The sequence below is a fragment of the Trichomycterus rosablanca genome, chromosome 6 (genome assembly GCF_030014385.1).
Source record: "Trichomycterus rosablanca isolate fTriRos1 chromosome 6, fTriRos1.hap1, whole genome shotgun sequence".
Lineage (NCBI taxonomy): Eukaryota > Metazoa > Chordata > Actinopteri > Siluriformes > Trichomycteridae > Trichomycterus > Trichomycterus rosablanca.
The window spans coordinates 18,790,334-18,814,147 of NC_085993.1; the positions used below are offsets into that span (position 1 = coordinate 18,790,334).

General features: G+C 39.7%; 1 protein-coding gene across 2 annotated transcripts in view; it reads right to left on the bottom strand.

Moving 5' to 3' along the window:
• uba7 (ubiquitin-like modifier activating enzyme 7) overlaps nucleotides 1–23,240 on the bottom strand; it is an 85,467-nt gene extending 62,227 nt beyond the window's left edge. The window contains exons 1-13 of one of the 2 annotated variants that reach the window (XM_062997522.1): nucleotides 23,143–23,240; nucleotides 21,204–21,372; nucleotides 19,006–19,140; nucleotides 17,923–18,029; nucleotides 17,709–17,799; nucleotides 15,453–15,579; nucleotides 13,979–14,076; nucleotides 12,592–12,753; nucleotides 9,760–9,924; nucleotides 8,046–8,156; nucleotides 5,957–6,037; nucleotides 1,199–1,354; nucleotides 659–824 (exon numbers count right to left, since the gene is read on the bottom strand). In XM_062997522.1, coding sequence (XP_062853592.1) covers nucleotides 659–824; nucleotides 1,199–1,354; nucleotides 5,957–6,037; nucleotides 8,046–8,156; nucleotides 9,760–9,924; nucleotides 12,592–12,753; nucleotides 13,979–14,076; nucleotides 15,453–15,579; nucleotides 17,709–17,799; nucleotides 17,923–18,029; nucleotides 19,006–19,140; nucleotides 21,204–21,372; nucleotides 23,143–23,189 — 1,615 coding nt within the window. In that variant the 5' untranslated portion in view covers nucleotides 23,190–23,240. The remainder of the gene's footprint in view (nucleotides 1–658; nucleotides 825–1,198; nucleotides 1,355–5,956; nucleotides 6,038–8,045; nucleotides 8,157–9,759; nucleotides 9,925–12,591; nucleotides 12,754–13,978; nucleotides 14,077–15,452; nucleotides 15,580–17,708; nucleotides 17,800–17,922; nucleotides 18,030–19,005; nucleotides 19,141–21,203; nucleotides 21,373–23,142) is intronic. The other variant, XM_062997523.1, reaches the window with a different exon arrangement.
• Between the last annotated feature and the right edge of the window lie 574 nt (nucleotides 23,241–23,814).

Genomic DNA, 23,814 nt, shown 5'->3' on the forward strand with positions numbered 1-23,814 from the left:
AAATGTCCCCAAATAAGGTGCAGAAAGAGCGCAGAGCTGAGAAAATGAAATAATTCCTTTACATTTGTTGTTGTATAATTACTCCTGACAGTAGCTGTCACTGTGTATCAGACAGAGGGGACAGTGAGTGAGGGAGAATTCCACTGAGTAAAGTATTCTTTCGTTCGTGCAATTACACCTACAAAATATAATACTATTAAAATAAAGAAGGAAATAATAGAGACCTATGAGAGTTATTGTTGTTTCTGGTAGATACATTTTATAAAAAAAAAAGGAAATGTATTATGGTGTATGTGATGGTGTATTATGGTGTATGAAATGTGATGTATGTGTTTTATGTGCAGTTCTACTGTTTATTGTTGGTTATTGTTGTTTATTACAGGAATGTCTATTCTATAATTTAAGATTTAAGGGAAATATACTTGTATTTATAACAAAAAAGACCATTTAAGACATTAGAACGGTTAGGTAAGGGAGTGGTTTGGGAGGTCTGGCACGGATTAATTACTATTTACAAAGGTAGGTTTAACTAACAAACATTTTGACTTAAGAACAGCCCTTTGGAAACCAATTAAGTATGTAAGTCAATGGTCGACTGTACTCTCAATTACCTTTCCTAGCAAGGCATCCTAGAGGTATTAGTATTGTAATCACTCACTGGCTTCCACATTATCCAGCGCTGCCACCACTCCACCAAGGCTGCTGTAGTACTGGTGTGTGTAGATACACTCACTCTCCTGACACACACGGTTTTGGTGAGATGTGATGTTAACACTGGGATTCATTTTGCGCACTGCCTCAGCTGCTACTACTGACTTTTGCTTCTAAATGTGAGAAAAAGATAGAAAGAGAGAGAGAGAGAGAGAGAGAGAGAGAGAGAGAGAGAGAGAGAGAGAGTGAGAGAGAGAGATGCTAAATGGCTCCCAATAATAACAGTGCACTTTATTCTGAGTGTACACGTACCAATTCAATTCATGTAATTCATGCAGGGTTTTAAAGAAGGTCTGGTCTATAGTTTTATGCCCATTTAACAATACATTTTGGCTACACATTGCATGTATTCCTTACATGGTGTTATACATTTTAGATAAACAAAAGTATTAGCATTACATTCATATGTTTCTTTAATATAGTGCTTATGTGCTGTGGTTCACATTTCCTGGGTATTGTGCAGCGAACAGGAATGCTTTTTTCTTACCCCAATATCCTCTGGCCTGAATAAGAACTGACGGTTCAGATTGGATCGCTCGATGGAGTCCATGTCTGTGACTGTGATGTGCCCACCTTCTCCAGCACCAAGACCAATAAGTGCAAAGTTTTTTAAAAGCTCGCAACCAATAGCACCAGCACCCACCTGATTATATATAAAACATTGCATTAAAAATCAGAAATATAAAACAGTCAGATAAAATATTATGACACTATGAGTTATGCAATGATTTGTCATCACTTCACCCTGGTCAGGATTCACGGTGGGTCAGGTTTCCCCAGAATTACAGGAAGCAATGCAGTAACACACCCCAGACAGGACGCCAATCCACCCCCTTTCCCCTCCCGATCATGTCTGTATGTAGACATCGACTGGACAAAAGCACCACTGGGGATTCTGTGTGTATTTATGTATGTATCCTGCCATATGTTGAATATGGGAATGCAGATCATTCTTCTGGGCGGCACGGTGGCTCAGTGGGTAGCACTGTCGCCTCACAGCAAGAAGGTCATGGGTTCGATCCCCAGGTGGGGCGTTCCGGGTCCTTTCTCTGTGCATGTTCTCTCTGTGTCTGTGTGTGTTTCCTGCAGGAGCTCTGGTTTCCTTCCACAGTCCAAAAACATGCAAGTGAGGTGAATTGGAGATACAAAATTGTTCATGACTGTGTTTGACATTAAAATTGTGATGAACCTTGTGTAACTACCATTTCTGTCTTGAATGTAACCAAAGTGTAAAACATGACGTTAAAATCCTAATAAACAAACAAACAGATAATTCTTATAAAGCAAACTTCTTAAGGTAACCAGTAAATCAGATTTTTTTAATTTTATTTTCAAGGCACATACACACAAACACACACACACACACACACACACACACACACACACACACAAACACACTCTCATACCGCCAATTAACCTGATTGTATGTCTTTGGACTGTGGGAGGAAACTGGAGCTCCTGGAGGGAATCCATGCAGACACAGGGATAACATGCAAACTCCACACAGATAGGACCCGAACAGTGGGAATTGAACCCAGGACCTTCTTGCAGTGACGCTACAGTGCTACCTACCAAGCCACCGTGCCACCCACTGGTGCTTTATTTTTTAAAAATATTTGTTTGTGTCATTATTTTTCATTCATTATACCCCTTCAAAAATTGGGAAAGCTCTGTTGTCAAGAACATAGCCATAAAATGATTGATTTAACAAAAACACTAAAATATAGTAAAAATTAAAAATAAACATATTCCACTCATTAGCTTTGTGTTAATGTTAGGATCTGTCAGTTGTTGATATAGCAGGAATGTTTTAGAACCCCCCATCCCAATAGATTTGGTCCCCTCCAATATTAAATACAGTGAACCCTTGAGTTACGAACGGTTTACCATACGAACATTTCGGGTTACGAACGATCTTTTTCAACTTAACGTACAAACAAATTTCGGATTACAAACCGGAATTCGTGAAACACGTGACGTCACGAACAAGTTGACTCCAACTGTCTTTTTCTCTCTCTATATACAGGGGTTGGACAATGAAACTGAAACACCTGGTTTTAGACCACAATAATTTATTAGTATGGTGTAGGGCCTCCTTTTGCGGCCAATACAGTGTCAATTCGTCTTGGAAATGACATATACAAGTCCTGCACAGTGGTCAGAGGGATTTTAAGCCATTCTTCTTGCAGGATAGTGGCCAGGTCACTACGTGATGCTGGTGGAGGAAAACGTTTCCTGACTCGCTTCTCCAAAACACCCCAAAGTGGCTCAATAATATTTAGATCTGGTGACTGTGCAGGCCATGGGAGATGTTCAACTTCACTTTCATGTTCATCAAACCAATCTTTCACCAGTCTTGCTGTGTGTATTGGTGCATTGTAATCCTGATACACGGCACCGCCTTCAGGATACAATGTTTGAACCATTGGATGCACATGGTCCTCCAGAATGGTTCGGTAGTCCTTGGCAGTGACGCGCCCATCTAGCACAAGTATTGGGCCAAGGGAATGCCATGATATGGCAGCCCAAACCATCACTGATCCACCTCCATGCTTCACTCTGGGCATGCAACAGTCTGGGTGGTACGCTTCTTTGGGGCTTCTCCACACCGTAACTCTCCCGGATGTGGGGAAAACAGTAAAGGTGGACTCATCAGAGAACAATACATGTTTCACATTGTCCACAGCCCAAGATTTGCGCTCCTTGCACCATTGAAACCGACGTTTGGCATTGGCACGAATGACCAAAGGTTTGGCTATAGCAGCCCGGCCGTGTATATTGACCCTGTGGAGCTCCCGACGGACAGTTCTGGTGGAAACAGGAGAGTTGAGGTGCACATTTAATTCTGCCGTGATTTGGGCAGCCGTGGTTTTATGTTTTTTTGGATACAATCCGGGTTAGCACCCGAACATCCCTTTCAGACAGCTTCCTCTTGCGTCCACAGTTAATTCTGTTGGATGTGGTTTGTCCTTCTTGGTGGTATGCTGACATTACCCTGGATACCGTGGCTCTTGATAAATCACAAAGACTTGCTGTCTTGGTCACAGATGCGCCAGCAAGACGTGCACCAACAATTTGTCCTCTTTTGAACTCTGGTATGTCACCCATAATGTTGTGTGCATTGCAATATTTTGAGCAAAACTGTGCTCTTACCCTGCTAATTGAACCTTCACACTCTGCTCTTACTGGTGCAATGTGCAATTAATGAAGATTGGCCACCAGACTGGTCCAATTTAGCCATGAAACCTCCCACACTAAAATGACAGGTGTTTCAGTAAAATGACAGGTGTTTCAGTTTCATTGTCCAACCCCTGTATATATACACTGTGACGAACATTCGGACAGCGGACGCTGTTTTTTCGGTGTTTTCTTTATATTTTGTAAAATTCTATATTAAAATGTCCCCAAAGAATGTGCAGAAAAAGTGAAGTGTTGAAAAAATGAAAAAAATCTATTACATTTGTTATTGTATAATTACTCCTGCCAGCAGCTGTCACTGTGTATCAGACAGAGGGGACAGTGAGTGAGTTTGATTTTGAGAGAGAGGAAGGAATTCGGCTCAGTATACTTTCTTTCGTGCAATTACACCTACAAAATACAACACTATTGAAATAAAGAAGGAAATAATAGACAAATATAAGAGTTATTGTTGTTTCTGGTAGATACATTTTATAAAGGAAGAAGGAAATTGATTATGGTGTATGGTACAGCACACGTACTGTACTGAAATGTGATGTGTGTTTTATGTACAGTACAGTGTTACTGTGTATTGTTGTTTATTATTGTTTATTACAGGAATATCTATTTTATAATTTAAGATTTAATAATAATAATAATAATAAGTTAAACTTATATAGCGCCTTTCTCAATGCTCAAGGACGCTTTACAACATTATACAATACAATACAATACAATACAATACTTTTACAATACAATACAAAAACTATGAAAAATGCTCAGTAAAGTGAAGTGTTTTAAGCAAAGATTTGAAAATAGTGAGGGAAGACGCAGAGCGGAGAGCCGGAGGAAGGGAATTCCAGAGGCGAGGGGCAGCACAGGTGAATGAACGGCCACCCATAGAAGCCCGCTTGAACCTGGGTACAGCCAATAAGTCAGAGTCAGAGGACCTAAGACTGCGACAGGGAGAGTGATACGTTAGTAAGTCAGCTAAATATACCGGGGCCAGGCCATGTAGCGCTTTAAATGTAAGTATAAGTAATTTATATTTAATTCTCAAAGAGATAGGTAACCAGTGCAGCTTAGCCAGTACAGGTGTAATATGGTCATATTTTTGGGAAAATGTAAGGATCCGAGCAGCAGTATTTTGGATACGTTGGAGAGGGCGGAGGGTTTTGGCAGGAAGCCCATATAAAATTGAATTGCAGTAGTCAAGCCGGGAGGTGACTAGAGCATGGACCAGAGTCTCAGCAGAGTCTTGTGAAAGCAAAGGACGAAGGCGAGAGATATTGCGCAAGTGAAAATAGGCAGATTTGGAGACCGATGCTAAGTGGGAGTCAAAGGAAAGGTGAGAATCGAAAAGGACACCAAGATTACGAGCACAATTTGAGGGACAGATGGCAGTGGAACCAATATTAAAAGTCACATCAGAGAGAGTAGAGACAGCAGATTTCGGACCAATAAAAAGAAACTCAGTTTTCAGAGCATTAAGCATTAAGTAATTATTATGAAGCCAGGAATGTAACTTTTGTATGCAACTGGTAAGCGAGGGGGGAGGCACAGGGTCAGAGGGTTTGAAGCTAATATATAGTTGAGTATCGTCAGCATAGCAATGAAAGCTCAGACCAAACTGGCGTACAAGGGGGCCAAGAGGGAGCATGTAGATGGTGAAGAGGAGGGGTCCAAGGACCGATCCTTGAGGAACACCTTGTGGAACCGGAACGGTAGCAGATGAGTGGTGATTTAAGGGAAATATACTTGTATTTATAACAGCAAAAGACCATTTAAGACATTAGAAAGGTTAGGTAAGATGGTGGTTTGGGGGGTCTGGCACAGATTAATTCTATTTACATGATTTCTTATGGGAAAAATAGGTTTAACTAACGAACATTTTGACTTAAGAACAGCCCTTCTGAACCAATTAAATTCGTAAGTCAAGGGTCCACTGTACGTGGTTACGTCCTTGCACCAGAAAACCTGACCAGTTAATCCTTGCCTGCTTGTCACTGTTTAAATGGTGGAGAGAGTAATGCTTCCATCTTCTGGTGAATAGAGGAATAACACTCACCAGAAAATACTTCTGTTTCTTCAGTTTCTCCTGGAACTCAGATCCAAACACAGCAATCTGACCATCGTAGCGATTGTTTCTCTGCACAGGGAATAACCAATCATTGTACTGAGCCTAATAAAGCTTTATAGAAGCTAACTACCTATGTCAATATTTCTGGCTGTGTGAATGTAGATGACAGATGTAAGCACATCAAACATGGTTACAGTTGTCTTATGTGTATGGGAACGAGTTATCTCCAAAACACACATATATCTTTTTTATTCATATTTGCAGTTTTCACTTTGACAGTAAATTTACCATTGCTTTTCTCAGTGAGTGTCGTTTTACCCCGAGGTGGTTCTGATAGAAACCTGTTTACCCGCCCGAGGTTAAGGAATGAAGTTGAGACTGCCGTGCCAAAAATGCTTCTCCTGCCGGATGTGACGGGAACCTGGCGTGCACCAAGAATGTCAAGAACTCACTACAGACTTTATTACAGACTGGACTGAATAATAACTCTATCATTATTTATTTATTTATCTGATTATTTATTGCTATTTATAACTTTTAGTTCATTTTATTCTGTGTTGGTATGATTTGTGTAAATCCTATTTATTTAAAGTATCCTCCAGGCTACCCAAGAAGGATGGGCCCTGCTGAGTCTGGTTCCTCTCAAGGTGTCTTCCTGTAATTTTAAGGGAGTTTTTCCTTGCCACTGTCGCCCAGCTTGCTCAACAGGAGTTTTCATATCTGTTGGTCCTGGATTTTGTAAAGTTGATTCGAGACAATGTCTATTGTAAAAAGTGCTATATAAATAAATTTGACTTGACTTGAGTGTGTTTACATGCACATAATAATCGGATAACTGCAATAAATCACATTATGACAAAAATCTGATTACTGGTTTGACATGCACCGCAGTCATTTGATTATGTGAAACCCACATGAGTTTACACAGCTCATCATCTAAAACTCAATCCCAGCAAGAGAGAGCTGTTATTTATTCCTGAAGATCAATCTCCAACCCAGGACCTAGTCATCTCTCTTGATGACTCCCAGATCAGACTGTCTGATAATGTAAGAAGCCTTGGTGTCGTCCTGGATAACCAGCTGATCTTCTCTCCTCATGTAGCCAACATGACAAGATCGTGCCGGTTCCTCCTCTACAACATCAGGAATATTCGGCCATTTCTCTCCGTGGAAGCCACTCAGATTCTTGTCCAGTCACTTGTAATCTCACGGTTGGACTACTGCAACTCCCTCCTGGCAGGTTCTCCTATGTTCACTATTAAACCCAGCTGCTCGCCTGGTTTTTAACCAACCTAAACACTGCCACATCACCCCACTGCTGCGTTCTCTTCACTGGTTTCCTGTAGCTGCACGCATTCAGTTTAAAGCACTGATGCTCGCCTACAAAGCCAAAAATGGATCAGCCCAAGCTACCTTCCAGGTCTAATAAAACCCCGCTCTGTACCACGCAACCTCCGAGCCACTAGTCTCGCTCGACTTGATCCTCCATCCAGGACTTGAGGAAGACACGCATCAAGGCTCTTCCCTGTACTTGCACCCAAGTGGTGGAACAAAATTCTATTGTCTGTCCGAACATCTGAGTCTCTCCCTGTCTGCAAAAAACGATTAAAAACCCACCTCTTTACTGAGCACCTAAGCTGACATGTACTAATGCTCTTATTTATTCACTTTGGTTCTATCAGGGTTTCAGCAGATTTGTGTTCTTGGACTGTTGTCTACTTAAACTAGAGTAAGGTAATGTTCACTATGGAAGCACTTTTGTAAGTCGCTCTGAATAAGAGCGTCGGCTAAATGCAGAAAATGTAAATGTAAATACACAAGTTGGTCAGTAATCTGATTTCTCAGTGAGGTGTAATTACTACTTTCTAAATCTAACATTGTTTACAGGCAACTGAGAAATCAAAATTTCTCCAGATTTCCTAAATTTTCTTAACAATAGTTACAAAAATCAGTGGCTACCATGACATCTCTTAAAAACCTTTGAGCCTCCTAGTGCCTGCAGGAAGCTGAAACTGTACGTTATTAAGGTATATCAGGAATAGACAACTTATAAATATGAAAGTGATGCAATGCTTACTGGAGCACAATCTTCTTCTGTCAGGAGTTCTTGGTCACCGTCTTTGGGAAGGCACTCCAGGGCATCAAAGTAGAGCCACTGTTCAAGTGGTTTGAACTTTCCACTGCAAGCCTAATCGTCAGCCATAATCAACAAATGCAATTTAGTACATGACAACTTGATCACATGATGAACAGCTTGATCAAATAATACATAAAAATAGCTGCCACATCATATTTATTATATCTTGCTGTTTTATACACACTCCTGTGTGAAAAAAATTGGCCAAAGAAAAAAAAGCCAAACAATAAAAAAGCCAAACAATAGGCATTTTATGGTCCTTCAAAAAATGTAAGTTGGCAAATGAATTAAATAAATGGCAAGAATGAAAAAAACACACTCCCAAGACCTTCACCACTTACTGTGCATTCATTGTTTGCTACAGTAAATACATTAATTATGTAATTTATTTATTAGGATTTTAACATTATATTTTACACACCAGTTACATTCATGACAGAAACAGTTGTGACTCATTACTCAAGATTCATCAGTTCACAAGTTTAATATCAAACACAGTCATGGACAATTTTGTATCTCTAGTTCACCTCACTTGCATGTCAAACACACACGGGGAGAACATGCAAACTCCACACAGAAAGGACCCAGACCGCCCCACCTGGGGGATTAAACTCAGGACCTTCTTGCTGTGAGACGACAGTGCTACCCACTGAGCCACCATGCAATTATGCAATTATGTAATTAATTAACTCATTTATTGTTTTGCCACCGCTTTAAGATTGGGCAAAAGGCAGGTCGCCAGACCAACAGAGGGCACACACACAAACACACATGTACCCACACACTCATAACTAGGGCAATTTGTAGTAGCTCTAATTAACCTGACTACAGTACATGTCTTTGGACTTGTGGGAGGAAACCGAAGCACCCAGAGGAAACCCACATGGACACAGGGAGAACATGCACCACACAACTCCACACAGAAAGGACACTGGCCATCCAGCTGGAAAATCAAACCCAGGCCACTCCTGCTGCGGGGTGGCCGTGGTGTTGCAGTGGGTAGCGCGGTCACCCCACAGCAAGAAGCCTGGGTTTGATTTTCCCCCAAAAAATGGGATGTGTTCTAGAATTTATCAGAATTTATCCAGATTTTCTGGATCTTTTTACAATACTATGTACAGTACATGGTGAAAAACTACATTATTTGCCAAAAAAAAAACATGGGACGTTTACTGGAAATGGGGTTTGTGTGTATCACTAGACGCAATGAAGTAACATCACAGACAAACCTCTAATCCATCACACGGCTTTGGCCACCCACCCCCAGACGTAGCCAATCATCTACATGTAGATGCCTGACTGGCCAATAACACCGCTATGGATTAAAACCCTGGATCCCAGCAGTAATATGCTTGCACAGAGCGCCAGGTAAAATAGTTATTGATTAAAATGTCTGACATATAATACATATAATACATCTGACATAAAATAGTCATTCAAAAAATGTTGCATTAAAGACAAGCAACTTGCAGAGATGCATGAATCTCCTGATCACTGTAAAAAGTAAATTACTTAATGCATTGGTTTAATTCTTGCTAATTATTTTGATAATGGATTGATGTTAGGACCATTAAAAGTTTAATGTTTTGCCATTTTGACCTCTTAGACACAAGCATTAAGAAATTAAGAAATATTTTGCCATACTCTTTCTTACCTTCATCACCTCTTGGGCAGCCAGTCCTCCGATGACAGCATTGATGGGTGCCAGATCTCCACTGGCACACAGAGACAGTTTCCGTACAATGTCCTCATCTAAGCTGTCCAACTTTGCAGCTGCACTGAGCTTTCTTGTCATACCAAGCAGCAACTCAGCATCCGCCTTGTTGGGAAAAACAACATTTGGGCCAAATAAGGACAGGACATACTGAAGCTTTTGCAAACTTTTGGTACCATAAAAATACTGTAGGATCTGTAATGAAGAGGGCAATCTGCTACTCTTTGCCATTCTCAGTGCTGATGTCAACAACATGATGACTTCAGTGTTAATTTCTATTGGTATTTACTCATTCTGGGCCTGGGGGTTGAAGTTTTGGAATTATAATACTTAAGAATGCATATTTCAGGTAATTACAAGGTTTTGTAGGTTGGTTCAAGCAGGGAAATATTCAAACCTGCTGGACTCTGGACCCTGTTGGGCCCCCCATGTTCAACACCTTTTTACAGCAGCAAAGACATTCTAACAATCTACAAATTTCCCTAGATTTTTTTTTGTTTGTTTATGCATTTTCTCCCCTTTCTCTCCTGACTTTAGCGTATCCAATTACCTGATTGCATTATGCTTCCTCTCTACTTATGCTGATCTCCACCCTGTTTGAGGAGAGCTGAGACTGACACACTCTCCGACACGTGTGCAGTAGCCGACTGCATCTTTTCACATGCACAAGGAGAGTTCATATGTGGATCAGCTTTGTATGCGGAGAGTCACACCCTGATCAACGTATTAACCCTCGTCTCTGTGCAAGCGCCATAAATCAGCCAACAGAGGTCGTAACTGCATCAGTTATGAGGAATCTCCATCCAGCTCCCACTCTGTATGAACAACAGTCAATCTTTGTTTATGTGTGTGCCAAGCCCAGCCGGGTGGCAGAGCTGAGATTTGAGTTTAAAATTTCGGCACTGGTGTGCTAACATTTTACCGCTGCACCAACTGTGTCCTAGTCTCTGCCAGGTAAGAGTAGAAATGGTGTTACACAATTTCTTCTTACAGATGTTAAATGACTAGGCAACTCTAGGAAATCATTTTTTTGGGTTATTTTAAACCACCCAAGTGTTACTTTAGCAGCGTTGGCCTCAGTTAAAGTTAAGGTACACAATTCCACACCAAAAAACACATGGTAAAAATGTCATCCATGTAAGTGTTACAAGGTGCAACCCACCAAAAAAAAAAAAAATCTCAATGACACACATTTTACATCTAGCGTAAAGCTAAGGCCGCATTCCACCATATAAACTTACTGACTCTCAAAAATGGTGCTGTTAGTGTGATAGTCCATGTGATGGTCTGTTCTGAAGGAGAATGTTTACCTGTCAGTTCCTGACCAAAACAACACGTTAGCATGACAATGATCCAAAGTAAACAAGCAAGTCTATCTCTGAATGGCTCAAACGGAACAAAATTAAGGGTTTGAAGTGGCTGAGTAAAAGTGTTAAAGTCTTGACTTGAAATCCATTGAGATGCTGTGGCAAGACCTTAAATGGGAAATCTTCTAATATATCATAATGAAGACAATTCTGCAAAGAAGTTTGACCCAAAATTCCTCCACAGCAATTTAAAAACTCATCAAAAGTTATAGCAAACCCTTGATTGTAGTTGGTACTGCCAAGGGTGGCACAAACAAATTAGGTGTAGGGGGCAATTACTTTTTTCACATAGTTGGTGTAGGTTTTAAATAAATATTGATATTCAATAAATGGAATGTTCATTGAAAGGCTACATTTTGTGTTTACTCCTGTTGTCTTCTCTTACATTAAAATTAGTTTGAAGTGCTGAAATAATTGTGAAACATCTGAAATGTAACAGTTCACAGCACTGTAAAACTTGTTGAACAGAACTAATTAGGGATGTAACGATGCACCACAAGGCAAAAATCGGTGCACATTTGCCACGATTCGAATCGGCATTCGAATCGATATTCACTTTAAACAGCAGAGGGCACTGGCACTATTCACCGTGCCTGGTTCACATCACTACACAGAGTTGTATGGGATTTTCCAGTCAAATGTATTTGTAGTATTATTATTTGTTTTATTTATTTATTTATTTTTAAAATATTTTCTTTATGCATTTTCTCCCCCTTTTCTCCCTTTTAGCGCGTCCAATTGCCCGATTGCATCATGCTTCTTCTCCACCAATGCCGATCCCTGCTCTGATTGAGGAGAATGAAGCTAACCCACGCCCCCTCCGACACATGGGCAGCATGCCGTATGCATCTTATCACCTACACTTTGACGAGTGCAGTACAGCTTAGCGTTGTGTATGGAGAGACACACCCTGAGAGCACTCTTTTTCTCATCTCTGTGCAAGCGCCACCAATCAGCCAGCAGAGGTCATAATTGCACCAGTCATGAGAGAGAGACCCCACCCGGCTTAGTCCCGCCCGTCTGAACAACAGGCCAATTCCAGTTCCAGGATGTATTCTACCACTGCGCCACCTGAGCGACCTCATTTATTTATTTAATTTGGGATTTGTTTTAAAATGTAATTTCAGTTTTGTTTTTTACACAAAAAGTGAAATGTGCAGCATTGTTTTGCATAGTTTGTACCTACCTCAGAAATAAAAGGGCATTCATTATTTAGATAAATAAAATATTTTATTTTATTTTGAAGAGAAATAATAAAAGGAAACTGTCATAATTTGTCTTCAATTTTATTTTGTTTAAAAAATTGGGAAAAAATCGTATCGTGAATCCAGTATCATGAATCATATCGCATCATGGGTAGAGTGTATCGTTACATCCCTAGAACTAATGTTCATGTACTACTGACCTGGTTTCTGGGTTTGGGCAGTCGACTGTACTTCTGTTTGAACTCATGCAGCGCTTGAAAGCCCAGGTGAAGGGAAAGATGTTTCTGAGTTTTTCCATAATCACTAGGCACCAGCAGATCTGTATCTTGCAGGTCTTCATTCAGCGCTACATTCAGAGGTCTCTAAAACACAAATAATGTATACACTCAGTTGACATTTAAGCAAATCTACTTTTGAGGTACATCATTCACATTCAATTAAGGTAAACCATTTATATTCAATTATGAATAACACAAGGGATTTATTCATTCTTTTTATTTCATTTATTTATTTATTTTTAATGTATTTATTTATGCATTTTCTCCCCTTTCTCTCCCTTTTAGTGCGTCCAATTGCCAGATTGCATCATGCTTCCTTTCCACCAATGCTGATCCCCGCTCTGATTGAGGAGAACGAAGCTAACCCACGCCCCCTCCGACACGTGGGCAGCAGCCGTATGCATTTTGTCACCTACACTTTGACAAGTGCAATGCGGATAAGCACTGTGTACGGAGAGACACACCCTGACAGCACTCTTTTCCTGTTCCTGTGCAGGCACCATCAATTAGCCAGCAGAGGTCGTAATTGAATTAGTTATGATAGAGTCCCTATCCGGCTTTTTATTATCCCACCCCTATATGAACAACAGGCCAATAGTTGTTCATGTGGCTGCTCAGCTCAGACGGCAGGCAGAGCCGAGATTCGATACGATGTCTTTTACCGCTGCATCACCTGAGCGGCCCATTGTTTTTATTTTTGACTGAATGGAAAAATAAAACATGCATTCAAATTTATGAAAGTCAAGAAATGAATGCAGCAACACAAATATCTGATGTGTTGGTGTAGAAATGTGTCATTGATATTTTATACTGTCATTTAACTTTCTCAAAAGTCATTTTTCTTACTCACTCACTCACTTTCTTAACCGCTTATCCAATTAGGGTCGCGGGGGGTGCTGGAGCCTATCCCAGCTTTTCAATGTGCGCAAGGCACACAGTAACACCCTGGATGGGGCACCAGTCCTTCACAGGACAGACACACATACACACATACATACACACACCCATTCACCTATAGGGCAATTCAGTGTCTCCAATTAACCTGACTGCATGTTTTTGGACTGTGGGAGAAAACCGGAGCTCCCGGAGGAAACCCATGGAGACATGAGGAGAACATGCAAACTCCACACAGAAAAGACCCGGACCCATTTTTCGTACTGTTTAATGAAAAAAAAAATCTTAATAAATATCAAAACTTTTCAGGAAATGGGGTTTGTATATTTCTATCTCATATTTGCCAAACAGTTACTGTACTTGTGACTTTTTTTAAACAAAAATAAAAAATGTTACTGTGTGGTATATTACTTACATAGTTATAAATCTTCAACTCTTTGACTTCAGTTGCCACTCCGCCCTTCTTATATTCAGTAAAGTTTGAAGTGTCACAAATGCTAAAAGTGTTACCACCTGAAAACAAATATTATACAACAATAATCTTATAATATATAATCCTAAACAACAATAATTTACATTATAATTTGTTTTATCTTTCATTTTAATTATTGTAATTACCACTTTTTAGCATAAGCACCATCATTTTATTTATTGTAAAACATACAGTTAGCTCTAGAATTCTTGTGCCCTTCTCATAAAGGTGGGTAAAAATATTATAAAAATGTCTATGTGGTAAATTGCGTTTGGAAACAATTACATATGCTTGTAAGGGGATGTATTTAATGGCAGTCGAAGGGTTCTGTCACGAATCAAGCCTCTACGCTCCTGGAGTTTGTTTATGTTCCACGATCCTCTCTCCAGGAGCACATGGTGGAGTGTTTTTCAAGTGTCAGGCCGACGCCCCTCATCATGACTGGTCTGATGCTAATTGTCCACAGCTGCACCCTGTGGTAGGTAGTGCTAAGAGGATTTAACCTAGCTGCTGTGGATCCGATGGTGGAGACTATTTTGTTTCCAAGCTTATGTTATTTGGTGGTATTTTAGCCCCTGTTAGTTTGATACTCTTGCTCCGGTTAGTTTTGATACTCTTGCTCCGGTTAGTTTGATACTCTTGCTCCGGTTAGTTTTGATACTCTTGATCCGGTTAGTTTGATACTCTGGCTCATGTTAGTTTTGATACTCTGGCTCTGGTTAGTTTTGATACTCTGGCTCATGTTAGTTTTGATACTCTGGCTCTGGTTAGTTTTGATACTCTGGCTCATGTTAGTTTGATACTCTTGCTCCGGTTAGTTTTGATACTCTTGCTCCGGTTAGTTTGATACTCTTGCTCCGGTTAGTTTTGATACTCTGGCTCTGGTTAGTTTTGATACTCTGGCTCATGTTAGTTTTGATACTCTGGCTCATGTTAGTTTTGATACTCTTGCTCCGGTTAGTTTGATACTCTTGCTCCGGTTAGTTTTGATACTCTGGCTCTGGTTAGTTTTGATACTCTGGCTCATGTTAGTTTTGATACTCTGGCTCATGTTAGTTTTGATACTCTGGCTCATGTTCATGTTTAGAAGTCTTGTTCATGTCTTGTCTTAGTCTAGTTCATGTTTAGGTTTAGCATTCTTAGCATAGGGTCTAGTGTAGTTTAGTCAGGTTGCATGTGTTAGCTTAGCTTAGGGTTTAGGATTGTTTAGGTTCTTGTTTCTTGTATTTTTTAAGTTAAATTTAAGTTACACTGTGAATTCACTGCTAATGAATTGGTATTCTTTTGAAGTGTCATTAACAGGAAAGGTAATGTAACGGTGGTGAACATGCCTCTGTCTCAACTTTTGTTTAGTGTGTTGCAGGCATCTTACCCATCTTTACCTAAACCTTCTTGAAAAAGAATTTGTATAACTCACCTATCCTCGTGATTTTAACGGGCTCACGGTTGTTGAGCTCAGTCATGCCTTGAACCTCAGAGAAGGCAACATGCATGTCATCTCCGAAGCTGGCATCGTCTGTGCAGGTGACTATACCTGGATTTCCCTGCAACGGAAAGGGGCAAGCTTTACACTGTATGTACCTTCTAATATGAAACTGTAATAATGAATCTAAAACGAATTAAACATAAATAAACACAGTTCCACAGGTCTACTGATTCTTTTACTACGTTACACAATTGTTTTGTTGGTAAAATACATTTTAATCAAATAAAACAGTGTGTGATGACGACCCTGATCAAGTCGTCCCCCTTCTCTTCTAAAAACGCACTGTACACGCACACACATACGACGGAGTATTAGGGCCACTGTAAAAAATATTTTTAAGTTTTGATTTTGAGAATAAAGTCGTATACGTTTTTATTAAATATTATGAGAAGAAAGTAGAAATATTTTGGCCAGAGAGTGTGCAGCCGTCGTAGGCTTGTCAGTTCAGAGAGGCACGGGTCTCAGTACCTGGATCGGCATAAACGCTGAGGGCAGCTTATAATGAGTGTTACTGTGGTTATCCAATAACCCACGATTATTTTTGGGTGGCTGTTTGTATTGTACACTTTCATCCACATGACATGAAGACTATACATGTCAATGCAATCATTTATAGTGATGCCATACGACTTTAGTCTATCGTACGAGTCCATAAGGCTCAGTTGAAGTACTGGCGACGACGCAGACGCCGAGCACACCGTTGGCGCACGTTTTTCTAAATAAACCAAGTTTATTTCAAAGCCATTTCATTGTCCTTATACTAATAACAAACTGGTGCTGATGTTACAGGAGATTGGGGATTTCTTGTGAAACCGATTTCGACTTTAATCTCGTAATTATTTTGACTTTAGTCTCGTGATTATTTCCACTTTATTCTCATAATATTTTTAACTTTAATCTCGAAATCGAAACTTATATGACTTTATTCTCAAAATCGAAACTTAAAAAAATGTTTTCTTTAAAGTGGCCCTAATACACCATCGTACACACACGCTGCTTAAGCGAAAATGACTTTATTTTCCGACAGTTGATGCACACATCTGACGGAATCGATTTAAGCGGATAAAAAATAACGGACTAAAACGAACTAATAATGAGAGCTAAAATGTACGTACGCGCCATCTGGGTTCCGCGAAGGGAATGAGGGGAAACCTGTGCACAGGTAAAATCCCATCTTATGATTATCCCATCTTTCGCGCACCTCCGCTTTTAAGCAAGCGTGCAGCCAACAGCGGGGGTTAGTTGAGTGAAGTTGGTTTGTGCATCAGAGCGAGCGAGAGACTGTGAGCGAGAGAACTGTAAAATTGATTCAGAGTCGAGCGGACTCGGTCCGAGTATACAGACTTTTTTTCCCCCTCTTCCCCCCCCCCCCCCAATTTTTATTCCCCAGTCTAGTCATGTCCAATTACCCTGATTACGTCCTCTATACTGATTCAACCCTTCACTGCTGACTGAGGACGCCTCTCAACTGACACGCGCCCCCTCCGGTACGCACAGTCAGTACAGACTGCATTTTGCACCTGCAAAGAGTCGAGTTCATATACTTGACAGGCACTGTGCACGGAGGGACACACCCCCATCAGTACTTTACCGCTGCGCCACCTGAGCGGCTGTGTACGGACTTTTTTGTTTATTTATTTTTGTATTTTTTAACTGTGAAAAGGCTGATAAAAGCCATGTATATTTTTTTGTATATTTTGTAAATAGTGTAAAGTGTAGTTTAGTGTTTTCACCTTATTGGAACACTGGATGGACTAAATAAACACACCCCCTATGACCACGCACTTGAACATCAGCCTAGTGGCCAGCAGAACACTAGTTTGCTTAATAGCAGTGGGGTCACGATTACACAATGTTTATTTACTTTTATTTTCCTTTAATATTTCTGCCACATTATTAAAAGGCAACATACTTTTACCTATCCACTTACTTACACGTTGGAAAATTTAGAGCAGCAAATTAACCTTTAGTATGTTTTTGGGAGGTGATAAGGAACCAGAGTAACCAGAAAAAAACCATGCCAACACTCAGTTTCTTTAAACCTAAATCATTACTAATACCAATTTAATAATGCTCCTCCTTCATAGTTTTATCACTGTTTCACTTTTAGTTTAGTGAAAGAACTCTGGATCAGGTACAGTAAGCGGTGGGTTTAATTGTAATATAATACATAAATTTTTTTTTTACCTTGGTTATATTTGATATCAAGGATGACCTCAGTGGCTCTCCGTCATTATCTCTGACCACAAACCCTTCTCCGAAGTCACAGAACAATTGTCTACAAACAGCAAAAAACACAACATTTTTATAACACCCACATATGTCTTCATTAAAAAGGTTACAGAATACATTTTACTATATAACAGCTTTTGGTATTAGATTAATAACCTCTTATGCTTACCCACAAAGGCCTTTTGTGTCTGCCACTATAAACTTGATGTTGTTGGCATGGCAGAAGGTACCTACCCACAGCTGCTCTTCTATTGGTGAGTCAGAAAGAACCACCACCTGAAACCAGTGTAAGTTTTCATTCAAGAATAGATTGTACTCATTACAAGGTAGTTGTTAAGGATGCAATTTATTAGGTTTATTAAGATAAATGAACAAAGAGATAACATCAGGTCACACAAATCAGGTGTCTAAACAATGAAAAAGATAATATTGTCTAATTAATTAACTTGGAGAAAGTCAAAGAATATCATCTAAACAATGAAAAGAGTACTAATGTATACTTAATCAACTTGGTTAAAGTCAATAGTTGATTTAACCCATGTCTGCTGCCAACTATTAAGTATGATGGGAGATCCAATGTGGTATAAAGAGGCATCAAGCTGAAACCATTAGGACCAGTAATTGCTTTGCATGCTTGTATGACAACCTACAAAATGAGTTAATTTAACAGGACCAGACACACCCTATGGTGTAAAAACTCTTTTGTTATGTTTTTTATTTTTATTTTTATTTATTCCAGGCTGCCCATGTGTCCCTGCATACAGCTAAAATTATTAAAAAGTGGCTTTTCTATTTTTTTTATTCTTGAAAGCTGCTGTAACACTACAAATTTCCCCCTGTGGGATAATAAAAGGCTATCTTATCTTATCTTATCTTATCTTTATGAACACCAGGATGAAACCAGCTGCTGTGTATAGTCTCGCAAACTTCACATCTGTATGAAAAAATCACAGCTCACAGACAGTAGATCTACACTGACATTCTCCCTAAAACTGAAAGATTGATTCAAGAGCACAGTTATTATTATTATTTATTATTTGTTATTATCATTACATTTTTTAATATTTTGTATATATCACCTGAATGTTTATCAGTGATTTTGGGTCTGAGAAGCTAAACCCTCCTGAACTATAGAGCAAAGACTAAAACATGAAATGTTGATATGATTTTGCAACACTGCTAATCTCTGGGAGTATATGATGATTACCAGAGAAGCTGTAGTAAGAAAAAAATCATTCAAATCCACACATACCTGGAAACGATTCAGGAAGTCCCGATTTAGAGCCTCTGTGTGGGTGGACACTCGAACATAGCTATTTAAACGGGCTAGGTGTTTTTCAGAACAAATAGCCCGGTTCTCTCCCAAATCACTTTCTTCCAGGTAAAACTGAAAAATAATTCACATCACTGAAAATGACAATAAAAAGCATTTCTTTAGCCATTTAAACATTTAGACACACAGTGTTAGGTGTGCTAGGAACTAAAAACACTACAGCAAAAATATACACCGACCAGGCATAACATTATGACCACTGACAGGTGAAGTGAATAACACTGATTGTCTCTTCATCACGGCACCTGTTAGTGGGTGGGATATATTAGGCAGCAAGTGAACATTTTATCTTCAAAGTTAATGTGTTAGAAGCAGTAAAAATGGGCAAGTGTAAGGATTTGAGCGAGTTTGACAAGGGCCAAATTTTGGTGGCTAGACGACTGGGTGAGAGCATCTCCAAAACTGCAGCTCTTGTGGGGTGTTCCCGGTCTGCAGTGGTCAGTATCTATCAAAAGTGGTCCAAGGAAGGAACAGTGGTAAACTGGAGACAGGGTCATGGGCAGCCAAGGCTCACTGATGCACATGGGGAGCGAAGACTGGCCCGTGTGGTCCGATACAACAGACAATCTACTGTAGCTCAAATTGCTGTAGAAGTTAATGCTGGTTCTGATAGAAAGGTGTCAGAATACACAGTAAATCACAGTTTGTTGCATATGGGGCACCAAAAGGGGAACCAACACAATTTAGGAAGGTGGTCATAATTTTATGTCTTATCGGTGTATGCCTGATAATGTGGGTACGTGAGTAAGTGAATGAGTTAGAGGCAAGAATCACACCTAAGATGTGCTTTTAAACACAACACACACATGCAAGGATTTATTTCCTTTTCTTGACTGTGAAGGGTGTCACCTGTGTTTCAGAAAAATTCAGAAAGGTATTCAGAAAAATACCCTATTTAATAGTTTAGAGTTAATATTATTCCTGTTGACATTAGACAAATGTTTTATTTCATTTTCGCTACTGTTTTATCCTGGTAGGGCTTGCGATGGGACAGCTCCTCCGGAAATACTTGGCGCAAGGCAGAAATACACCCCAGAAAAGATGCCAATCCATTACGGGGCTTTGGTCCCTACTCAGCCAATACATTTTAGATACTGTAAGTGCTCGGTCTGCTGATAGATTCAAACCTGGATCTAAGCAGTGCTGCTTAGATGTACTGTTTCATGTACTTATTAATGGGTGCAGTCAAACTAGCCCTTTTTATATGGGCACACAGGAGTCACCGTATGGACTATAGTGAATGGTAATCACTTAAGAAATTAAAAGATCGTCAACAAATTGCTTTGTTGTATTTTTTCGAAGAATACTCACAATAAACTATAAAGTTATGTTTTGTTTGGACAAATAAGTATTTATTTCAATCTTTTAAACTCAGAAAAACAGCTGCATTTTAATCAGTTTAAAATAGTTTGTTTTTTAAATAAAATGTTTGATTTTGCATTGAGTTTCCTTTGCAATAAAATTGTAGAAATTTATGATGATGGCTTCTAAGACAGGCAAAAAAAAGAGGTCAGACAGTGTTTGTTAGAATTTTAACGTCATGTTTTACACTTTGGTTACATTCATGACAGAAACGGTAGTTACTTGTTACACACAAGGTTCATCAGTTCACAAGTTTTAACGTCAAACACAGTCATGGACAATTTTATATCTCCAATTCCTCTCACTTGCATGCCTTTGGACTGTGGAAGGAAACCCATGCAGACACGGGGAGAACATGCAAACTCCACACAGAAAGGACTCGGACCGCCCCAGCTGGGGATCGAACCCAGGACCTTATTGCTGTGAGGTGACAGTGCTACCCACTGAGCCACCATGCCGCCCGGTCAAACAGTGTGCCCTCCTCCAAGCGTAATGATTTGTCTAATGCCATGGAAAAAAACAGCTGACAAAGTAATACCATAAAGTAAGGTGTTTCCAATATTCTCCTTGCATGCTTAAAAATGAAAAAAGGAGTATTTAGTGAATTTAATACCAGAGTAATGCTGTGAAGCAGTTTAAAATAGGTGAACCAAAGAAAACATGGCCAAAAAATCTAGTTTAGGCTCAGTTTTGTCCCTTTATTTTCAGTATACCATTATTTTTCTGAAGTTTAAATGCTGTCAGATTGTTATTACCTGGGAGGACAGGTCTCTCCATTCAGTTGTCCCCTGGTCCTGGATGGTGACTGAACCAACTCCTGCCAAAATCACATTCTTGGCCACTTCAACCCCAAGACCTTTCATTCCACTAATGAGGACATTCGCCTTTCCCATACACTGCATTGCATCATGCCCCAGGACGTAGCTGTGTGGACAGCACAAAATATTTTATTATGCCTTTCAACTGACCTCAGATAAATAAGAACCATCTTTAAATAGGCAAAACCTTTTTTAATCAAACCACAAATGGTCTACAGGCTGCAGGTTAAAAATCCCCAACTTAAACTATAAATAATTTTCCACTGTATTTTGACTGATTCACCTGCAATCTTTGATTCTCTGTAAGTTGTTGCTTTAAACTCACACATTAAAGCTTCTATAGTTGATACATGCTGCAGTACAGTATACAGTGGTGCCTTGAAATTCAACGTCAATTAGTTCTGGGACTGGCGTTGAGTTTAAAAGACGTTGAGTTTCAAGGTATTTTTTTCCCATAAGGATGTATGGTAATGTGTTCCATGGTCCCGTGGACTTGCATAAATTGTAGGCTTATGCAAAATAATGGGGTTGTTTTTGACACTTATACACTGAAAATCACACAAATATAATATAAAAAACATGTGTACGTTTTCACAATGAATCCGATGGTTGTTCCACGCAATGCAGTTTTGTCTCATATGCATACTTTGATGACGTTTTACCGCACCGCTCCAGCCGAGCACTGAACAAGGTGACTGTTCATTGTTAATTTGAATATAAACAAATAAATTAAATTAAATCCCCTTTTTTCTCCCCCTTTAGCGCGTCCAGTTGCTCAATTGCATCATGCTTCCTCTCCGCCTATGCCGATCCCTGCTCTGACCGAGGAGATCAAAGCTAACCCACACCGTGGGCAGCAAGCCGTATGCATCTCATCATCCACACATTGATAAGTGTTGTACCACCTAGCATTGTGTACGGAGAGACACACCCTAAGAGCACTCTTTCCTCATCTCTGTGTAGGCGCCTCTAATCAGCCAGCAGTCCCGCCCATCTGAACAACAGGCCAATCGTTGTTCATGTGACCGCTCAGCCTCAGTCAGCAAGGCTGAGCGGAGATTCGATACAATGTATTCGAGATCCCAGCTCTGGTTGCAGCTGCGCCACCTGAGCGGCCAAGGGCCATGAGTTTTAAAGATTTTGAGTTTAGGAGACGTTGAGTTAAGGTACCACTGTAGTATAAATTTATACAAACTATGGTTCTGTGACTTTAGATTACAGTCACGAGTCATTAAATAAGCTATAACTGCTACAAAATATATGCATTCTTTAACTACTGCCATGTCTGAGGTTGTATTAGAGGACTGACCTCAGAAAACCATCAATGACACTGCAAGGTTGGGTAATCAGTCAATTCTCGGCAAGAGTCACTTAATTGATTCAATTCTTTTAGCGAACCGAATTTTCGAATCGAAAGTTTCGATTTGATCGCCTCACCGGTGCATCAGGAAATAAACAATTTAGAATCCTTCAGAAGCCAACATTATTTTGTATTGTCATTTATTAATATTATAGCAACTCATTTCATAGCTTAGCTATTTTATATGAGAAGAATGAGATCACACGGTTTTGTATCGGATTTGAATGGTATTGTATTTATGTGACCGTTGTGTATTCGGTAAAAATCTACAAACTCAACTGGATTCTATTAATTAGCCTATTAAACTGTTTCTTTAATAAAAAGTTCCTAAATAAAAATATGCAACAATTCGTCCAAAACATTTGAAAAGGAATCATTTAAAGAACCGATTCGTGAATCACTTGTACCTGCTGAAACGGAATCGACTTTGCACTGCAGATGTTTATCACTTTTAAATGTTGAACCTTTAATAGTTAAAATGTTATTATAATTAATATAGTGCTTAATTATACTTACAGCTGGCGTGAATATAGTCCCTCGTCGATGATGTCAGTCTGCGCCATAGTATTTGGAGACAAATAGAAGTGAACGAGGTTTGTTGTCAGGTCTTGTGATTGCACAGAGCTCTGTCAGATTGTTCTAACAGCGGGGCGGAGAGAGGACGTTCTCAAAAACTAAACAAGTGTTTTTACTTTCGTTTCTGCCTTGTTTATAGTAATAGCTCGTTCCTTTCAGTTAGACAGAAACTCGCATAAAATGTCTACTTTTACTTTCCGTTTGCATTTATTTCTCTATTAAAACGGTGTGTGGAGTGCGCAGTCTGGACCACAGGGCGGAGCTGTGCACCAGGAAGCACTAGTAATCAAGACGCTCCTAGGTCAACTATTGCGCTACATGATAAATGTCACGTCACATTTACAATAGATTGTCTCAAAGCAACTTTACATAGTTCAGGGCCGAATACTGAACCCCACTTTTGAACTAGCCAAGAGCAACAGTGGTTTATTGAAAATAACATACACCGATCAGCCATAACATTAAAACCACCTTGTTTCTACACTCACTGTTCATTTTATCAGCTCCACTTACCATATAGAAGCACTTTCTAGTTCTACACTTACTGACTGTAGTCCATCTGTTTCTCTGCATACTTTTAGCCTGCTTTCACCCTGTTCTTCAATGGTCAGG